Source organism: Ruditapes philippinarum, unplaced genomic scaffold (genome assembly GCF_026571515.1).
Source record: "Ruditapes philippinarum isolate M1 unplaced genomic scaffold, ASM2657151v2 ctg2705_1_1_1_1, whole genome shotgun sequence".
NCBI classification, from domain to species: Eukaryota; Metazoa; Mollusca; class Bivalvia; order Venerida; family Veneridae; genus Ruditapes; species Ruditapes philippinarum.
Window position 1 is genome coordinate 73,370 of NW_026865715.1, and position 22,809 is coordinate 96,178.

At 31.6% G+C, this 22,809-nt stretch overlaps 1 protein-coding gene across 1 annotated transcript in view; it reads right to left on the minus strand.

The window, feature by feature from the left end:
• Nucleotides 1-22,374, minus strand: part of LOC132730064 (low-density lipoprotein receptor-related protein 4-like) — a gene marked incomplete at its 5' end in the record, with an annotated part of 40,814 nt that extends 18,440 nt beyond the window's left edge. The window contains 8 exons of the mRNA XM_060715915.1: nucleotides 6,124-6,237; nucleotides 6,524-6,637; nucleotides 10,650-10,747; nucleotides 16,205-16,361; nucleotides 17,075-17,202; nucleotides 17,434-17,602; nucleotides 20,805-21,038; nucleotides 22,302-22,374. Of these exons, the coding sequence (XP_060571898.1) occupies nucleotides 6,124-6,237; nucleotides 6,524-6,637; nucleotides 10,650-10,747; nucleotides 16,205-16,361; nucleotides 17,075-17,202; nucleotides 17,434-17,602; nucleotides 20,805-21,038; nucleotides 22,302-22,374 (1,087 nt within the window). The remainder of the gene's footprint in view (nucleotides 1-6,123; nucleotides 6,238-6,523; nucleotides 6,638-10,649; nucleotides 10,748-16,204; nucleotides 16,362-17,074; nucleotides 17,203-17,433; nucleotides 17,603-20,804; nucleotides 21,039-22,301) is intronic.
• Nucleotides 22,375-22,809: the final 435 nt, after the last annotated feature.

Below are 22,809 nucleotides of genomic sequence, written 5' to 3' on the forward strand. Positions count from 1 at the left end.
GAGAAGAGTGTTGCTAATTTGTTTCATAGATATACATGCTTATATTAAGCTTCATTATTACTTACATCAGTGTCAAACAACAGGTTTTTAATAAGGATTACAAACCCTAATTAAGAATAATGTGGTTTGCTTTATAACTTTCCCGTGGTCCAGGGGTTACTTATTTAAGAAGCGAGAGGTCTGTGGTTCAAATCCCAGTTAAGGCAACTCATGTTTTTTTGTTTGTTTTTTTGTTTCTTTTTAATTGCTTAATCCAAATAAACATTGAATTGAATATCAGTGTTGCAAATAGCCTTATAGCCAATTTCCTACAGTTATAACACTGAAAACAGCATTGCTGGCACTACACAAAAATATATTGGTTTATAATCTCACAACCTTCACCTTTCTGACATTCTGAGACCCAAACAAAATCAGCGCCTTCTGTGCTTCGATTATATACATTAGGCAAATACTTTTATACCTTTCGATTTACTTACCCGCCAACTCCATTTTTAGGAAAATATACAAAAAAAGAAGAAAATATATGTAAATATATTTAAATTGAAATACTGATGTGGTATCAGAGATCTATTACAACTTCAAAATATATTTCATGCTTATACGAGTATATATAAAAATCCATGTTCCTTTTGCGTAAAAATGTCAAAAAGTCAAAAACACGAGTAATCAAACACAAGCTCGATGCAAGAAAATTTTAATCCAAATCATGCATGTTGAAAATGTCATTAGATGGATTTTATAAGTATATCTCAGAACTAGGGAGTGATATATTTCAAACAAGTAGCATTGAGTCTGAAGAATCTTCAGGCAATTTTGGAAAATGAGATGGAGCGGCTGATGTTTAAGATAAAATGTATTACTGTGGATGAAATTTTGGAAGCAATCAAAACTTTAAAATCTTGACTTCCTGTTAAATGAATATTTTATTGAATATATTGATATTTTAACCTCGCACAATTGTGTTTTTTTAATAATGTACTTGATAGCGGGTATTTCTCAGATACTTGGTTTGAAGGTGTTATAATTCCGTTGTATAAAACAGGTGACAAAATGGTGCTAATAAGTAATAATTATAGAAGAAAAAAGTTTATTTGCTGTCTATCATAACTATTCACATCTATTTTAAACAAAAGATTAATACTATATTGTGTTTTGTCAGATGCACAGTTTAGATTTAGAAAAGGAAAATCAACAATTGTTGCTTTATTTATATCAAATGAGAGTATGAAAAATATTTCGTTATAACACCCAATACCCAATACTTTAAGGATCAAATAGAATATCTTCGCATTCATTACATGTAAAAACTGGTCGATATCGTACGGATATAACTGTTAGAAATGAAATATATTGTTTAAATTGTTATATACATGAATTAGAAGATGAATACCATTTCATGTTAATATGTCCTTGTTACGATATATTGATATAAGAAAAAATATATATAAAAGCATACTATAATACTAGACCTAGTATGCTTAAATTCACTGATATGCTGAAATCAAACAGTAGAAGTATACTTATCCGTATTAATTCGTATAATTTATCCTTGTATATATAAGAGATGCGATGTCTCATAGAAATACCTTAGATATAGTAGATACAACATTTTATTAATTCATTCTCTATGTTGATTTGAAAGGGACATGTTTAGATCTGATCTTGTGATTTATTTTAGTATGTATTATAAAATTGTTTATATATGTATGACGATTGTATATATTTTACAAGTCAAAAAAGAAACTCTTTAACAGTAATTATGCCACTTTTTTTAGATTTGATACAACCATTTGTGGTGGTTTTGGTAGCTTTCACTCCAGATCATGAAAATAAGTCACATTGAATTTTCCAGAGCACAGTTCATCTATAGCATCGTTCCTGGGCAGTCTGTCAAGCAATTTACCAGTCCTAGTTACCTTCACTTTCGCAAGAAACTGGTAACTTCTGTACATGCCAAAGCAGATGTACAGTGCGAATGATCGTAGATAAGATTTTGTGCAACCCAACACTCTAACCGGACGGTACACAATAAATACAATTGTCTTAAAAGCAGATTAAATAAGGGATTTTTCATTATCAAATCAACATAGGTACTTACAATAGATAATATATTAATAATTTACAAGATAATATGTAATGTAAACAATAAAATGATAAAAGATTAATGAAACTTACAAATAATAATATACCAGAAATTCAAAAGCATAAATTACAAGTGCCATGCCTAAGATAATAAAACATCAAAATGATATGCTTACAAATAATTTTCCCTTTTTAAAACCTCCCTTTACATTAGTAATATAAACACCCCAACATACATTCACATGATGTTCATGATTTTTTCAAAATTATTCTACTTTTATAAAGCTAAATATATATGCTCTGCACGTTGAGGATTGGATGAAAATACTTTTAAGACGTGAATTATACAATGGTTTACATTTCTGCCAAGTAGTTTTAGTTACCTTCAACTGCTTAAAAAGATACAGACTGGACCCGAAACCTGCTAAAAGTTGCGGACGACCAAGTCCATAAAATTATATTACATATATTTCTGGAGCTTTAGTTATGCTCCGGAAACTGTTTTCAGTTTTAAGATAATAGTGACCTTGAACTTTGACCTTGTGACCCCAAAATCAATTGGGGTGCTCAACCCAATATGGACAATCATCCTATGAAGTTTGAACACTGTGGGCCAAATGGAACTGAAGCTATGTTCTGGAAATTGTTTTCAGTTTTAAAGTAATAGTGACCTTGACCTTGTGACCCCAAAATCAATAGGAGTCTTCTACCTAATATGGACAATCATCCTATGAAGTTTTGAACACTGTGGGCCAAAATAAAGCTAAAGTTATGCTCCGGTTAAGGTAATAGTGACCTTGACCTTTGAATTGTGACCCAGGGGTCTTCTACCCAATATGGACAATCATCCTTTATTACATGCTTTTCGGTGGTTTATAGAAATATATCAGTGATATAAAACTGGTAATTTCACTGTTTCAAACAGTGAAATTACCACTTTGATAATTTCACTGTTTTGGATTTAAGCCCCATACGTTGTTTCAGTGACATACCAGCGTCGTAAATGACGTCACGTTGTATTATTATTTGGCGCGCTTTTCATTCAGTATTAGGTTTAATGTATTGTTAAAACATTTCTTTGCATATAATAAAAAGAAAATTTGTTTAGTTTAGTGTAAGATCGAAATATATTTCACCTTGTGAACACCAAAAGTTCATATTTCACTCGTGGCTGCGCCACTCGTGAAATATACCTTTTGGTGCTCACTCGGTGAAATATATTCCTATCTTACACTGAACTAAACAAATATCCTCTATGTAAATTTTTAATTGTGTTGGCCAAATGGAACTTAAGTAATGCTCCAGAAACAAAATTGCTAACGGACGGACGGAAGTTCTAACAGGAGAGTAATAATGTGGCTTCTTTATTGTTCTCTTTATTGTTCTTTTTAGCCACATAAAAGAAAATAGCCACATAAAAGCATTACGAACTGAATAACATTAAGGTGACAACGGAGACAATTATCACTGAAAATACCTAAAATGAGATTTTTTGCTTAGTAGATTTATCCATCTTTTCTGAACACATTTGTGATTTAATTTTGGGAGCAGTTAGTCCAAAAATTGTGTTTTTAAACGTTTTAAAACGGTACCTGTACCATTTTTATCTGCTATTCGCGTAACCTGTCAATTATCGATAACGCTCCGCCCCCTGTTGAGGCAACAATGAGGGAAATCGATAGTTCCATATATGCGTGAATTACCGGTCCATAGTGGTCCATACTACTCGTAATTCATGTATCGTACAAATACCGAATATCGTCTACCTTTTTTTTTAGCCTTTTTTATAAAAAAAAAATTGTCGGCCAATGTACGTAACATAATGTATGAAACATAAATAAGCTATCGTCGGATACCCACGGCCGAACCATATTAACATTTATTGCATGTTATGTGACATGATTATCAATCGTGGGTATCCGACGATGAAATAATTAAGCATAGCGGCAAATCGCACGACCACGGGGTTGATTAAAAATATAGTTGCTTAAATATCTATAATGTGTGAAAATAATTTGTCTGTCTCGTTAATCTGATAGATATTACATTGAGTTTATGGACTTTGTACGGATTCAATGGCTTGCTTTACATTCAACCTCATTTTCTAACAATGTCAACAAAAACAGACAACATTTTTAATGTGAACGCCTATATGACTTGTGGTAAGGTGTCTCTGACAAATTTCTAAACCATTTTAGGTTGTCTAAGATTTATATCAATTTGGAGGAAAAAATATATAATATCCCGTTCTTATTTGTACATCTACCATGGACTTTAAAAGACCGTCAGAAGCTCATTTTTTTTTGTTATTTTGATTTATATTTTAACGGAATTTCATTCACGAATACACAGAGTGACACTGGTATAATATAATAATAATGCTGAAATGCTGATAATAATAATAATAATAATAAACTTCAAAAGTGAAACAATTAAATACCCCGCTAGCGGTGCGCAAATACGTTCCATTTCCCCCCACGGAGTCCCTCAAATTTTACCGAAAGTCACGTGACATGTGCGACCGATACCAGACGGACATTAAATCACGTTAAGATTTGAAGAAATTTCTGTTATAAACTGATATTAATCAGCAACTTTTTAATTGGTCAGATGTCACTGTGTCATAAAATGTTGTTAGAGTATGTTACCGCAACTTGTGACCCTCTCTGGTGCGATAGTTGTGTATTATGCAATTATTTAGCGTGAAACGTAGGGGTCCGAGAGAGAACAGCCGATTTATGACACTTCGTTTGATGCGGGTCGGACTAACTTTGAATCGGCATAACTTTTTTAATAATCAAGCAATTAACATGCGGTTTAAAGCAAAAGTCGCATAAAATGTTTGACGTTACGTAATATTTTTTTGAGAAAAGATAGAAAAAATTTGAGACATGGTTCCCCAGATATTATAAGTATGTTTATTTTCCAAAAGTTTAATGACAAAAAAATAAAAAAATGCCTTTGATATGACGATTTAAAATTTTAGGATTTTTATTAAAAATCAATCATTTACAAGGCATTTTTTTCAAATATGTTATTTTTTATGATGATCAACGACATTTAATGCACAAAGATTAAATAAATAACAATTATTACTAAAATAAGTTGGTTTAAATGACATTTATGTGAGTACCACGGAAAGTGTCTGTTGTCACCTTAAAGAGAAAGAACAGTTACCTATTGTCCCTATAGCCTCATAATAACTGTCCTTATAGTGTGAACGGACAGACATACGGACGGACGCCGGGGGTGTAACATAACATGTCCGAATTTTTTCGGGCATATAAAAACAGGAGAATCAAACTTTGTGAGATTTCATTTCATGCTTTCCAGTGTTTTACTGTAATATAACAGATGATTATATTCTGATAAACCACTAGTGAAATTTATAAAATATAATTTTCTCTGTAGCCGGACTATATCTGAATGCGGATGATAAATATATCATAAATTAATGAAATAACAGACAAAAATAAATGCCGTCATACGTAAATGTTGCTTCTTTAGGAAAAGAAAGTCGGTGTCATCATACATCATCTTAAAAATTTAACAAAATTAGAGAAATTTAACAGAATTATATTTCAAAACTGATTATGTGACGTCATGATTGATGACGTCTAAAAGAATGCGCGACGTTGCGCGGCAAAATCAGAAAAAAAAATCTTAAAATCACTAAAAAAAAAAAAAGCATGAAATAAAAAGAAGATTTATTTGTTTACAATATAAGATTGAAATATAGTTCATTCGTGAACACCACTTATTATATTTTCACTCGTGGCTCCTCTTGTGAAAATGTTGCATCTGGTGTTCACTCAGTGAAATATATTTCAATCTTACATGCAAAACAAACAAATTTCCTCTATGTAATTTTCTATGAGATTTTTAAGAAGATCAACTTCTATAATGACCAGTATGTCTGACATAATACTACTAATGATAATTAAATTGCCTATGCTTGAAAAGTATGATATTATTCTACATTAGATTGCAATTAAAATAAATTTGCAGTGAATATTTTCATTTTAAATTATATTTTACCAGTTTCACATGTTCGACCTGTGAATCCAACATTACAGGTACAATGATAATCATTGACAGCGTCTGTACAGTTACCATTGTTATGACATGGTAGGGATTGGCAGTCATCTATATCTGTAAGAAAAAATATAATTGGAGATCAAAAAATCATCGAACAGCTTTCCTCACAAAACGGTTTATTCAATATGTTAAAATGTCATTATTGTCAGTGAATAAGTACAAATCCAAGTTACTTGACATTTGTCATAATTAACGTTATCCGGAACTCGGCAAGTGTTTTTTTTTGTCAAGCTAATTTGAAGGTACAAACAAACGTTTAATGCATACATTTTGCAGCTTCTCATATCACTGCGAAATAAATTTAGTACGATTGAAATAATACTGATAAATTATATTTTACCAGTTTCACATGTTCGACCTGTGAATCCAACATTACAGGTACAATGATAATCATTGACAGCGTCTGTACAGTTACCATTGTTATGACATGGTAGGGATTGGCAGTCATCTATATCTATTAGACAAAAAAATATAATTGGAGATCACAAAATAACAAATTTGTGGTAGGTTAAAGTCTTTACTGTATTGAACATTATTCAATGTGTACTGCACGTTTATTTCGTGCATTATATACTACCTTCTTATAAAATTGGTAAGATATATATATCATTTGAGTTGTTTGTATGGAAAGCCATGGCTGTCTTATATTGTTGTTATTCAATTTATTAGCCATTTGGATAATATATAAGTTCACTTCGACTATATATGACTTGAAATCACCATCTTTTTTTAACCGGAATCCATTATATTAATCCACAGTTACAATATATGAAACCATACTGTCAGTGTATGAAACCGAGTTAGCAATATATAAGTTGATTTTCTCAATATATGATTCCAGTTCTTCAATATATTGTACCAAAGTAGCCATGTATGGAACCAGATATCCTTATATGAAACCGAATTATCAATATATTAATTCATTTTACAATATATGAAACCAATTTATCAAAGTATGAAACCAAAGTATCAATATATAAGTTGGTTATCACACTATATGATACCAATTCTTCAATATATGGTACCAAAGCAGCCATATATGGAACCAGATATCCATATATTGAACCGAATAATCAATATATTAATTCATTTAACAATGTATGGAACCAAAGTAGCAATATATAAGTTGATTATAACATTTTATGATACCAATTCTTCAATATATTGACCAAAGTAGCCGTGCATGGAACCAGATGTCCTGATATGAAACTGAACTTTCAATATATTAATTCATTTTTTACAATTTATGACACCAATTTATCAATGTATGGAACCAAAGTAGCAATATATGACTTGATTATCACTTTATATGATACCAGTTATTCAATATATGGTTCCAAAGTAGCCATATATGGAACCAGATGCCCTTATATAAAAATGAATTATCAATATATCTTTTTTTATTTTTACAATGTATGAAACCATTTTATTAATGTATTGAACCATAGTAGCAGTATATAAGTTGATGTTACATTCTATGGTAGCAATTTTCATTTTATGGAACCAAAATAGCCTATTTTCAGTCAACAAGTCAAAGGCTAAGGTCACTGGACTCTGTTATTACAATGCATACACTTTTCATGAAATCAATTATTACTTGACTTTTGTGAGTACATTATTTTTTATGTGTCCTACTGGCCATGCGCATTTTTTATCAAAGGTAAATTTAGGTCGAGATGATTTTATCTTTTAAAAATGTTTTTTGTTAATGATCGATACGACTCAGAAGCTTAAATTATGACTTTGAAACTTTAAATACATATATAACGATAAGTTTTGCCTGCCCAGCCCATTTTAAGGCCAAAGTGAATGTGACGGTAAATTCAAATATTTCCTTATTTTAAAAAATGTGCAATATGCAAGCAGTGAAGCACGATTGTCTATTCACAGTCACAAGAATATTGGCGCGAAACTGTACTACCCGTGCAAGGATAGAATACAGCCTTTAAAAAAGTCCCGTCAATATAATGACATTTTGGTTTCGCGCTTTGCTCATTTGGTTCCATATATTTGAAAAGTGGATTCATATTGTAACGATCAGGTCCATCATTTTAGGTCCGATAATAAACCCGTATCCGGAAACTACTCAAGTACCAAAGTAATTAACTCTATTTCATCAACTTTTAATCATCAAAACATACACTGTATGCACAAATTACGTCAATCTTTTAATATTTGCGATGGTTATATTACTTTAAATGACTTATTTTCTACGTTGTAGCCGTTTTTAGATTAATTAGCCACACGCTGCCAATTTAAACATAGCAGCTGGCATTGGCTAAATTTCTGCCCGCGCGAACTAGGCAGTGACGTCATCGGGGCGATGACGATACTGCCAAGCTAGGCACCCTAGCCAAGCTAGCCACCCAGCGTCCGAGACTATTAATAGCAGCCCGAATCTGCCAAAATTGTCAGTACCTTGGTAGATAGCCACCAGATAACACCCAAGCTACAATCTATATTATATTGAAAATGGATGTATCTCCAGCCACCAGAAAGGTATATAATACTTTATGCCAGTAGTAGTTTATATAGAAGCTTTATATTAAATCATCTGTATTTTGTAGTTACCATTTTAGATACCCCATCAACCTTATAGCATTTCATGGTAATTCCTACAAGAGAATTTGTACCAGACCACATGCAAGACGTGACACCGTATTTGTCAAGCCTTTCATTTCATCTTATCTAGATGTAACAGAAGAATATTCCTGACCTAAGACGAGGAGCCCAAGCCAGACCCCATCAACACAATACACTATATACGAATTTTATTGTTTGTGAAATGTATATTTAATAAATTGTTGTGTTAATATTATTTCAGGTGTCCTTATTTTCCCTCCAATTATGTGTGTTTGAGAAGAACTCACGTGTCGATATTGAAGTGTGTCCGGGCTAGCAGACCCCTGGTACGTTTCAATATACTAGCAACCTATGTTAATATATTGAGGAATTGGTGTCATATAATGTAAAAATCAACATATACATTGATAAAATGGTTTCATATATTGTAAGAACGATTTAATTATTAATTAAATATATTGATAATTCGGTTTTATATAAGGGCATCTTGTTCCATACATTGCTACTTTGGTATCATATATTGAAGAACTTGTATCATATAATGTGATAATCAACTTATATATTGATACTTTGGTTCAATACATCGATAAAATGAAATCATATATTGTAAAAATGAATTAATATATTGATAATTCGGTTTCATGTAAGGACACCTGGTACATACATGACTTACTTGGTTCCGTATATTGAAGATCTGGTATCATATAATGTGATTATCAACTTATATATTGGTAACTTTGTTCAACACATTGATAAAATGGTTTCATATATTGTAAAAATGAATTATATATATATATAGAGAGAGAGAGATAATTCGGTTTCAAATAAGGACATCTGGTTCCATACATTGCTACTTTGGTACCATATTTTGAAGATCTGGTATCATATAATGTGATAATCAACTTATATATTGATACTTTGGCTCCATACATTGATAAAATGGTTTCATATATTGTAAAAATGAATTAATATATTGATAATTTGGTTTCATATAAGGATATCTGGTTCCATATATAGCTACTCTGGTACAATATATTGAAGAATTGGTATCATATATTGATAAAATCAACTTATAAAATAGCTACCTTGGTTTCATACACTGACGGCATGGTTTCATATATTGTAACTGTGGATTGATGTAATGGATTCCGGTTAAATAAGAAGGTGTTTTCAAAACATATATAGTCGAAGTGAACTTATATATTATCCAAATGGTTAAATAAATTGAAAAAGAACGATATCAGACAGCCATGGTTTTCCATATGTTTGCATAGCTTTACTCATATATCATTTCGGTCGTTTATTTGAACTGCACCGGCTCCGTGGTCGAGGGGTTAGAGTCGATGACTTCTAATCCAGTTACCTCTCTGGCGTGGGTTCGATCCCCGGGAGATGCTTTGGTAGTTTAGCGCGGAGGAAGGTAGTCTAGTACTGGTGTAACTCTCCAGGAACGATGGTTAGGAAACTACCCGCCTATATGACTGAAATACTGTTGAAAAAGGCGTAAAATGAAACAAACAAACAAACAAACAAACAAACATTTGAACTGCATCCCATCCACCCTTCCATTCCAAAGTTCACACAGTTCATATTGTCTTTAATGTCTAACTTTTAATTAAACACGTGACGGATTTCTACTTCGACACAGCTTATGCCAAAATGTGTTCGCTGACAAGCCTGAATTCTTTTGCACATGTTTTGATGATAATGTACAATAGAGATGATGATGATGAGACATTGTTATGTAGGAATAAAAGCAATTGTTTTTAAGACTTAACTTTTATTTGTCTGTAGTATTATTAGTTATATAACGAATGCATTATATATATGGCTATACGATTAATCTTGAACACTGGACATTATACACATGAAAATAGTCTTACCGTTATTAGAAAATACATGAATGTCGTTGAGTCTTCCAAATTGTGATGGACCGAATGCTTTTAAGTTACTCCCATTTGTTGAAACAGTCATTACTGAACTAGAAAGTAAATAGAAATATTTCACTAAGACTCTGCGCTACATATTGTTTGTTGTTATGATGTACATTCGATCATAAATATGTTTATCGTGCTATCCCAGAATCACAGCATCACTTCGCTATTCCTTACATTATCTGTTACAACAATATTGACAAATAGGGGTGTCTATATAGCGTAGTTCGCTTCGTAGAGACCCTGGTTCGAATCCTGGAAAAAAGCATTATTGTTTCTGTTTATTATTATTGTTTGTTTTTGTTTATATATATATATTAATATATAATATATCATTCAACTATCAGAATTTCAGTTCCTCGTGAATTTCATACACACAAGTCTACTTTTACACAGATTCACAAATAAAGACTGAGTTAAAGTCAACACCGACGATGGTGGGTGATAAATGACGAAATAGAATAAATAGCAAATGAAAAAAATATATACTGAGCCAAATGTTTTTTAATGTGCCGAATGGAATTCAGTTTCAAATAGAATAAAATAAATGATACATTTTACTCTGTTCAATGACTGTTAAACTCTGTTCAATGACTATTAAAAATAAAACATTCGTTTTGCTTAATCTATATAAGTTTAACTTCCAATTTTGCAAAACGTCTAATAAATTGCAGGTTTATATAAGTACTTACGCGACAATGTAAAATACAAGCTGACAGGTAAAACAAGACTGATCGGAATGTGCAAAATTGCAAATTTTGACCGCCCAAAATGCTTATAACTTTAGGGCCTTATAACCTGAACTTTCTAATCACTACACTACTCGGATTTACGCGCTCATACACACATTAATTCTTCTGTATTGTAATAAAAAGATGAATGTAATAACTGAATATTTGAACAACGCATTATATAATAATGGTACGACCGAATAATGTAAACGTTATCGTGATCAACTTATAATTACCAAATGTTCTAAATTTAATTTTTATATTTGGGTAGAATCTATATGTATCAAGCCCCTTCTTTTGAAGGATATCCAACACTTTTTCAGAGTAAAAAGGTTATATCTATATACATAAGGATGTTAAAAAAGTAACTTAAGAGTGTCCTTTAGTCCGTCTGTCTGTCGATCTGTTCATAAAAACTGTTTCCTGAGATCACTTTTAAAGAACTTTTCCTACAAATCTACTTAAAATAGAGAAAAGTTGAAACATTACTTATACGAGGGGTGTTCGGGAAATTTAAGATCTTTTGCTGCAGTTTGATAAATAATAGGAATTGAAATTTAAGAAAGGCACCATAAAAATATTAAATTCTTTTACAGCCAGCGGTAAAAATTACAATGAAAAACATCAAACAAAAAATAAATTACCAATAAAACAAAACATACACCGAAGCATACCCGGAGCACGCTAACGTCACGTCAGTGCTAAATATGTTAACGTCAAATTTCCCCGATCGTCATATCGACTTACTTCTCTCCATTCACAGCGATACATTTTCTATGCTTCTTGACCAATTTGTCGTACGTGTCCTCGTTCCAGATGTTGTCGAATGACGAGACTATTTCTTGGGTTTAAATCTGTAATTCCAACCCGGAATCAAAGCGCGACCACGCAGCTGTGGTTCGATTTCCGGAAAAACTCCGAAACCACCGATGGTCGACCGCATCGCTTGTCATCCTCTATGACTCTCTTCCGTTTCGGAACATGTCATGCCATCTAAATACTAGCGATCTACAGCATTTCTTTGTTGTACTAGATGCTTAAATCATTTTATACGTCTCCGTTGGTGTCTTTTCTATTCCTACACAAAACTTGAAGATTGCCCTGACTTCAACTTCGCCTATTGACGTCATTTTTCTCATGATTTGTGTAAGCTATTTCTCAAAGTTTGAAAATCTAATATGTTGTTTATATTTGATGTGATTTCGAATATTTTAGTCATGTATAACTTATTTCTTTCCACAAAGAGAAAGATTCGGACATATCATTTTTTATTACAAAAGAACATATTTTTCATATTTTTTTATTTTGTTTTTGTTAATGGTTTCTATTTATTGTGCAGCGCTACCAGGCGAAATATATATTTGTGTTACGTTATTTGTAGTAAAGGGGAGACTTTAAACTTTACCGCGTTACGTATATAGCGGTAAAGTTATGTCCGCACGTTACGATTGAATAAGTCACATGAGTTAAAGATGACCAATGTTTGATTGTTTTGTTACAAACTGACCAATCGAAATGAATGGTATGATAACATTGAGATAGGTAGAGATACAGGTATCAGTTTCTAGCGTGCACCACTGCTAATAAACACGTGCTTTAAAATTTCAAGTTCATAAATTTAAAAATAGATAAATAAACAGTGGTTACTAAATGTAAATTTTGGTAAAATGTTGTTATAAAGATATGTATTAGTTGAAAGGTTATTAGAACATTCATGTTATATTATTTAATATTTCGTGTGAAGTCCACACACGCCGCTGAGGAAGGCACTGAACTTGTTAAATCGGACACAGGTTTTATCAGAGTAACATTCTCTGTTTGTTTTACTGGACGTCGTGTTTTCCGATGACGCGGATGTTTATTATTGAGAGATCTTTTAACATACTGTAAATGTCACTGCATTATTATATGTATACATATAATGTCACAAATATTGCTACAATTGTAGGTTTTTGGTATAATAAACGGTCTCTCGTGGCTATTGTGCAGCGCTACCAGTAGACAAATATCATTAAATACAAGTGAAATAACATGTGACGAAATTGTAAAACTCATTGGCATCGACATTGATCAACAATTAAATTTTTATTTTCACATAAGCAATATATGTAAAAAAAGCTGCTAATCAGTTAACCCATTACTTCATGAGCATTTTGTGAAAAATGGCTGTTTTCATTGAAAAGTCTCCCGTTACAAGTTCAAATTGCTATAATACTATAAAAACTGCTTCAACACTAATCAAAATTGGCACAAATATTGACTGGACCATTACCCTTGTAACAACATGCTCAGGCTTAAATTTTCTGTTACCATGGCAACGAAGGGACATCTCAAATTTGCCAAAAATCACTATTTTGCGTTGATTTTTTCCATCAAAATTGATTTCAAAGTGCTGCAACTTCTCAATGGATTGAGATAGAGTCAAATGCTTTTAAGCTCGGTTACACGTAACCTTATGATCAATTTGGGGTCATTTATAGCCTCTCACAAGTCCAAAATTTTCTTGGCGATGAGGGGGACTCCGCCCCCTTCAAACCCCCCAAACAGAAGGGGTTATATCCCCCTGATGTATGTTTTGGTTGGGGGCCGCGCCGAAAAAGAGGTCACCTTTTTAACAACATTTCTCAAACAAAAACAAGTGTTGGGGGCCTAAATAAGGCATTTTTTCACCATTTGAGACAACAAAAGGGGGGGGGGGTGAAAAAAGGCGTTAAAAGGCGTGTATCTAACGTAATGGGTTAAACATTCTCAAAAGAATAGGTCACAATTTAAATCAAACAAATAGGTTAACAATCTTTCATACTTTTATATTTTAATTTCTGTCCTATGTCATGGCATTTCTGTTCAGAAAATAATACTAAAAAGATGGAAAAACTACAGGAAAGAGCACTTAGATTTATCTATAATGATTTTAATTCAAGTTATGAAAATATGCTGATAAAAGATAATATACCAACTCTAAAATAAGAAGAATTAGGGCTATGGCCATTGAAACTTTCAAAAATTTTCATGTTATGTCTCCTGCTGTTCTGTCTGACCTTATTGTCAAGAAAACATCTGGTATAGATTTTCAATATTCAAATATTTTGCAGATTCCATAAGTAAGAACTACAACTACTGGTAAAAATCTTTCAGGTATGCTGCACCTGCTTTATGGAATACTCTTTCTGACAATTTAAGAAAATGTTCAAATTTTGCTCAGTTTAAAAAGTTAATTTCATCCTGGAATGGTAAACAGTGTAAATATTTTTTTTTTTTTTTTTTTTTTTTTTTTGCTTTTTTGCTTTTCTTGCATGATTCCTGCTTATGTTAATATTATCAGTTAGTTTCTAGATAGGATGTTGCTGTATTGGTGATCTTTTGTTTTGTTTTTATTTTTTTTGCTTATCTTTCCAGCATGACTCAAGCTAGCTGTTAAATGAGTTCAACTGTTGACTTACATGTATGATCCCTTCTGTCTTTGTGTATTTGTCTGATGACCCATAGTCTTTCATATTTAAATAATATATATTTTTAGTATTTTTATTTATTTATTTATTCATTTATTTATTTATTTATTTAATTATTTATTAAATTTTTAATTGTTTAATCGGTTTATTAAATTATTGAATTTTAAGTAAAATTTTAGATACTAAACATTGTAAGCATAGTTTAATATACAAGCTAGTGAAGTAGAATTGGGTAAACTATCATTTTAGTTTTTTTGCATCTGATTTATTTTTATAAAAATATCTAAAAAGGTCTATTTTTATGTATACATCATGTCTAATCAATTTTTATTGTAGCTGTTTTATATTTGTTGATCTTATACTTTATGTTATATACAGTCGGTTATAAAAGCTCCTAGAGCTTATGTTGTACTGTTGAAAACTTGCCGACTTGAAATAAAACTTATCTTATCTTATCTTATCTTAAGCACCATTGATGTTAAAACCATTGTTATTCAAACAATTGTAACGATTTACGAGTGGAATTTTCAGGAAATGATGTTGACGTTTTATTTAACTCTCGTGCTTTTTCGTGGCGTTATCCATTGTAATTTAAGAAAATTATTATCAATAAAATATATCGGTACCATTAACTTAAATACGATAAAATCGGAGTGCTCCGGGTATGCGTTAGGCGGTTCCTATAGAAACAAGTTTCGGGCGGTATTTGTCTACTCTTGTTAGTGAGCGTTATGCTACATATTTAGCACATATTTAAATTACATTTTGTGAAATATGGACAAAAACGCACCATTAAGGAAATAAATACATCAAAAGTCCTTAAACTTCCCGAACACCCCTCGTATTTATTCATCCTGTGAAAATTGGACCTTTTGATTATCTATTGTATGAATATAATGTCCTTACTAGGCAGGGAAACTAACACATTGCTATGATACAGACAAATTAAGAAATCAACATATCTAAGTACAATCATTTCATTCATTCAATGGCAAAATTAAATGACCCTTCAGAATGATGTTGGGGTTCTTATAGGTAGAGGGCTTATAGATTGCTTGCAATACTATGATAATTGCTTGTTTATCATCGTAATTTCTGATGCCAATGTCTAGGCTTAAACATTTTATTTAAGCTCGATTACAAAGCAAGTTCTTGCAACTTATAATAATCGCTTTCGAGTCCGCTTTCTGGATCAAACAAGTATTAGTGTCATATGAATTAAGCTCGAACCCATGATCCCTGGGTTGACAGGCATATACCTTAACCATTAGGCCACCGATCCCCTTAACCTGAAGGTTAATGACATATAATTTTTTTTCTTTACCTTGTTCCCCAATGTGTATAGAAAAGAATGTCACCGTAAAGAGCAAGTCCAAAGAAATGAGACCCAGGTGCTCTATGCACAATTTGCCTGTTTGTACCGTCAATATATGACTTTTCAATGTTCCCTGTACCACCGTCGCACCAGTAGATAATTTCAGCTTAAATAATAATTTATGGCAATATTATATTATTAAGAACGTTTTCTTGAATATCGATATGTATGAATGTATGAGTTTTTAAAATTACTCCAACATCTTTATGTTTTTTTTTTAAATAACAGCTACAACTATGAGTATAACATACACTTTTTCACACACACGCACGCACACACGCGCACACCCCCCCCCCACACATATATATGTGTGTGTGTGTGTGTGGGTGAGCCAACAGAACTTTGGAAAGACATTTTTTACTATGATCTTTGGTGAGTAATAAGCATACATTTGGGATAGATTTTCAGTTAAAAAATTAAGTGCACACGACATTCTTAAGAAGATAGCAATATATTTTGAATTTAAATTTAAATGCGACTGAAATAAATCAATAATTTCAAATCGACATAGATTGTCAGAGAAACATAAATAAAGAGAGAATTACGACACATTGAGAAGGGTCAGAATTGATCTTTCCTCTAAAAACGAATCTTCCTATTTTGGGTAATAGAGTAACTAAATATCTTTTTAATTTTATATGTTCATCTATGAGTAAAATCGATTAATAAAAACCTGGAAACAATGTGATCCCTCAGAAGCATTAATCACAATAGAATTACAAGAGAATTGCAGACTCGGTTTGATTGAGTCTGTACATAATTGCGTTATCAGAGACATAGTGTAAAGAATACACTGAAAGTATGAGGATGAAAGTGTACCTTCATGATCCAAAGCAATACCATTAGGCCATTTTAAATTTGTGTTAACGATAGTCTTTCTGTTTGTCCCGTCATAGTATGCTGTTTCAATTTTTGCATTCAAACCCCAGTCTGTCCAATATAGTTTTCTGTATAAGAGAAACAAATAAAAACTTTAATCTTTACAATTTGTCATTCATATTTACCATAATATATTTCTCATATTTTGTTTTCATCCCTACCTTTATTTTTGCATGAGATATGTCGTTCTGGTTTAAAAATTAAAATAGACATTATATACCATCAGCTATCTTAAATATAAAGACACAGGTAAATATTACCTGTATTGTCGGATTTTGTAATTACAGAATGACAATCACCTTCTAGATGAATCGAGTTCTATATCCCTAGGCTTCTCAACAGACGAATCAAATAAGACAGTTATTTCGGTTTTAGCTAGTTTCATTTTTACAATTTCATGTTTTCCTGTATCCGTATAAAACAATAGACGCAGCTCGGAATCAATTGCTAGACCATCCAGAATAGATCCTGGAAAAAAAACGATGCGGAATAATTTAATGAAAGTAACGTGGAATTTATTTACATGTGTAAAACATTGTATCAAACAAGAATATTAAACGTATGGAGTTTGAAATATGTACATTTCTTGATTTCCTAAATAAGACAAACCTTACGGATAGTGAAACAAACAGGATACCAATTAACGTTCTAAACTGTTCACCTACTTCCGCATGCGTTTAGAGTTCAACTTTCATTTGCAAATGCACTCTTTCAAAAATGGACAGTTCAAGAAGACGTGGTTTACAAATGCTTTTTTAGTCAAATGTTTTACCCCATGTTTGTAATATTAAGTAATTTATCATAAATTTTATAATAAGATAGAGAAAAACTTAATGCGACAAAATTGAAAATGATGGCTAACTAGTTAATAGTTTATTCGTTTAAGCTTAATAGGCTTTGCATTAGAAATGGAAAAGATACTGTTACATTTCGATTCTTTATAACTTCAGACAATGCCATGCTGTTTGTAGCAGGTTAAAATGACCATTTCTGATGTTATTCAATCAGATTTTTGTCAAATGAAGATGAATAAACCTCCCATATATTGCTCGCTGGTATTGTATAAACATTTAGTGTGAAGTAGAAAGTTGTTTTTATAAGTATAAGGTTAAAAATGGGTGAATGGTTTCGGTTTACGGGATCAGAACATCAGGCACTTGTAGAAAAGAGGCAGTCAAGTTGTTGAATTTTGCTTAAAATGGCCATAATTTGTTGTCATTGGATGTTTTGTATTCATTCTAAGTATGTGATGTATAATAATATTAGTAAGTTCCTTCAAGCAGGTAAAACTGAATTTGATATTGACCTTTATTGTAACATTTTTCTTATTTCTAAACTTACCCATAACTTTTTTTCTCAATTAATGGATTTGATTGATGCTTGGACAAACCAACGCTTACTGTTCTTTGTCGCGTTGTAGATTTAAACTTAGAATGACATTGTCAATAAAGACCAAATCACTGAAATTGGTAAAATTTGCAAAATTGCATTTTTAATAGATTACTTAAAATTTGGCATGACCATCATCTAGGATAAACCGTCAAGTAGAGGAATTTAACCTTTTACCTCATATAGACGTGTTTTGACGGCTTTTTGCACGCCCCCCTTTTGAGGCCTCAGTGACAAAAATGCCCTATTTAGGCCCCAAACGCTGTTTTCTTTTGTTTGAGAAATGTTGTTAAAAAGTGATTACTTTTTGGCGCCGCCCCCATCAAATTGGTACATCAAGGTGTGCCCCCTTCTGTTTGGACGGTTTGAAGGGGCGGCAGTCCCCCTCATCGCCAAGAAAATTTTGGACATTTGACAGGCTAAAAATGGCCTCAGGTCAATCTAAAGGTAACGTGTAACCAACGCTGAAAAGCCTTTTACTCTATCTCAATCCATTGAGAAGTTGAAGCACTATGAAATCAGTTTTGATGGAAACAATACAAAATAGTGATTTTTGGCAATTTTGAGACGTCCCCCGTTGCCATGGTTACAGGAAAATTAAGATTGAGCATGCTGTTACGAAGGCTATGGTCCAGTCAACATCTGTGCCAAGTTTCATCAGTATTGAAGCATTTTTCATAGTTTCATAGCATTTTGAACTCGTTACAGGAGGTTTTTCAATGAAAACAACCATTTTTCACAATATGCTCATGTGGTAAAAGGTTAAGAATAATAATGACCTTTAATTATGTTCATAAATATATAAAAATATTTTTTATTACTTCATATTTAGCCATAACAACATATTGGATAAGTCCTTCATTTAAAAAACTAAAGAAATGACATTTTTATTGTACTGGACCCTCAAGAATAATTATTGGAATATTTTTGAATTCTGTAAAACATGCGTTAATGTGATAAATATTTGGACCCAATAACATGCTGAAAAACGTCATTATACTGAGTGAAGTTAATATTACTTACTGCCTGACATGATTTTTTAATGTGTTATTTTAGTTTTATAAACTGTTGTATATTTGGATTTTACTTCTAAAAAAACTTACAGGACCATACTTTCATAAGATGGTATTCAAAATATGATCTTGGCCTGTGACAGACTATTTCTTTAAAGGCTTCTTTCAGTGTTTTACATTTTATAATATGAAAAAGGCAGGTTTGGCATCTGTTTGTGGAACATCTTGTAGGAATAAATGCTGTTTGCAGTTGGTGAGGGTATTTATCACATTCAGTGATGTCATTATATGTCTAATTCCTACTGTTTCGATAATACTTTCATTTCGCATATCAAGCAGAGTCTTTTGTTGCCATTTTTCGACTTTTTCTAGATTCACAATATTATTTTATTATGAAGGCTTACGGTAACTTCACTTTCTACTACCGTCCATGTACAGGCTCAATCAAATCGAGTCTATAATATTTTCAAATTTGTCGTTTTTGATTTTATGATCTTTAGGAATTAATTTTTTGTCAATTTTTTGTCTACTTTATTGCCACGCCAGTGTAATTGGTGCCGTGTGGAGGCCGTAAAAGGTCGCCCCATGTATATAATCAAAGATGTTATATTATTTATCCTTAAAGATCGTTCTTTACAATGCTGTGTATATACACGTTTGTGGTATTTAAGTTTCATCTTTCCTACTTGAAAACTGTATTAAGATATGGTGTCTACTTCTTAAATTTGTCTGATGCTGTCTTATGTGATATGCAGGCTTCATAACCTGTAATCCTCTTTCAAAATTCCATTTTATTTAGTTCCTGCCCATTGTTTTCTCGTTTAGAGTACACGCTTTCTTTTTCTTGGGGACCATACGCCGCTTTTCATGGAATGACACAAAAATGTCACATTGAAGGTTCCGTGATAACCGCCGTATGAACACATCCATTGATATTTCTGAATTCAAAATTGAATTATGTTTATGATTTAATGTTGAATTCTGCTTAGACAGATGCTAGGGGTGGACGGTAAATTGCATTTTCCAGTACCGTCCATGAATAGGCTAAATCAAACTGTGAGATCACCGGATTTTTTTTTCTTTTTATCTGTATGACGCTAGTTTATGCCTTTTGACAAGTTTTGGCTATCATTCAGGAGAATTCATTCTTTTTATGTATAGCTATAAGAACAATGTATACATATTTTGAGATGAGTAAAATAGTATGCTTAGATCTTCATTACAAAATGTAAAATGAATTATCATAAAAACATAAAAGACATATTTACCCTGAGACTTCAGGATGTTCTTCTGTCCGGAACCATTGATGGAAATACTGTTTATTTCCGCCAAAATGACATCTGTCCAAAATATTCTTTCTTCAAGCAAGTCATAGTCAACGGCAATAGGATTAGATATGTTTGTAATAGGTATTGCATTAACTCTTTGTGTAGCAACATCCATATAAAATACCCCGTGTTTGTATGAATCTGTGAACAACAGAAAGTCGCCTGGAACAGTTCCTAGTGGACAATATGAAACAGATACATGGTTATAAATTTATGATATGTTGTTTGTTTGTACTGTGGTAAAGTTAGGAATCTATTCATTTGATTATGCTGCATTATGTAAATATTATGTCATATTTTGTAATTTAAAGTAACATCATTGTTCATTTATTTTTAATCAATATCATTAGATATCTAATTATGATCAAGGGAGATAATCATGATTAAGTCTTACAGGTTCCCTTGACAACTAGGGAAGGGAGTCACTCTTGTTTAGCTAAATTAGGGCTAATTATTTTCATCATTTTAACAAGTATTCAAGTATTCTAATGATGATTTTCTTTTTGTTTTTTATTATTCACAGTATAAATATTATGTATCTTTAATAATTCTGTATTTTATGTAAATAATATTGAGTTTAGAACACATTTTAAGGGAACTACTTTTTTTGGTACTACTTTAAGTTCCAGGGGACATTCTATTTATGGAATTAGGGATGAATCATGTATCACTTTTGTTTTGCACATTTTACTTACTTTAATCATAAATTATTAGAAATTTAGAATTAGAAATAAGATAAGTATATTTTGATTATATATTTGACATTTTAAGAGTGATAATTACAGAATTCTATTTATATATTTGACTAATTAAACCTGAATAACCTCTTTTAGACCACTTAGACAAACCCAAAGTGTGTTCCATTATTTGTAGTGAATTTATGCAAACAATCAGTCAATGTTTTATTGTTTATTGATTTCATTATGTTCATTATCACTTTGTTTTGTATTTGTTTGTTGTAAATACATATTGGTAGATTAAGAAATACATTTTTGTTTGCAAATATATGTAATTTAGTAATTTTGCTAAATCTCACACAACCTAGTTAAAGGAAAGTCCATTATGGTCATTTCTGATTTGTTGTTGAGATTTGCAGCATCTTTTGTGCCATAAATTGGGATGCAGACCCTCTTTTCAACAGAATTTTGGCAACACTAGGAATAATAACTTTAAAAGACTGGAACAGCTAGGAAACTTCAGGAAAATAGGTTTATATTTTTGGCATTTAGTTAATTAATTAAACTTAATTAGTTCCTTTCATATCTTTTAGCATTTTTTATCTTTAGTTTAAATTTAAAAGCTTATTGAGATTAGAGTTTTGTAACAAGGACTTTGTCACTGTTTATATAACAGAAAAGTGATTGTTTTCCACTGAGATTACAACACTGTCTTTTGTATTATATGAGAATATACAATTGAACAGCCTTATCGGTGGACCTGTGAGCCTCCCATTAGCCAACTGGTATTCTTCAGCTGAATAACCGCTTTCCCTGATCTCAGCTATATGTTTCTTAAATTAAGTAATATTCAAATAACTTTTTAATAGAGAAACGCTCAAAACTAGGTTTAATGTAAATTATTAAACTTGAATTTATTTTTATAAATGTAGATATAGCTGAAATTATTTCTTCTTCTTATTTTACTTTGTAATATATTTCGTCATTTAGCATTTTACATTTCATAAGGAATAAAACTTAAGTGAACTGTTGTCAACTTTAGCAGTTTTTCTTGCTTGTCTTAATGTAATTTGCCATTTGTTTATTCTTTGTGCTATTTTAGTATCAGTTTCAATTATTTTTATTCAGAATCACATTTTGCAAAGTTGGTTATCACTTGTTCAATTTTGCACTGTTTCATAACATCACTTTTCCACCCCCTAATGCTTAAAGTTGTTTTATTTGAAAGTTATCCTTGTTTATTGAATACATTTAACAAAACGCCAGTT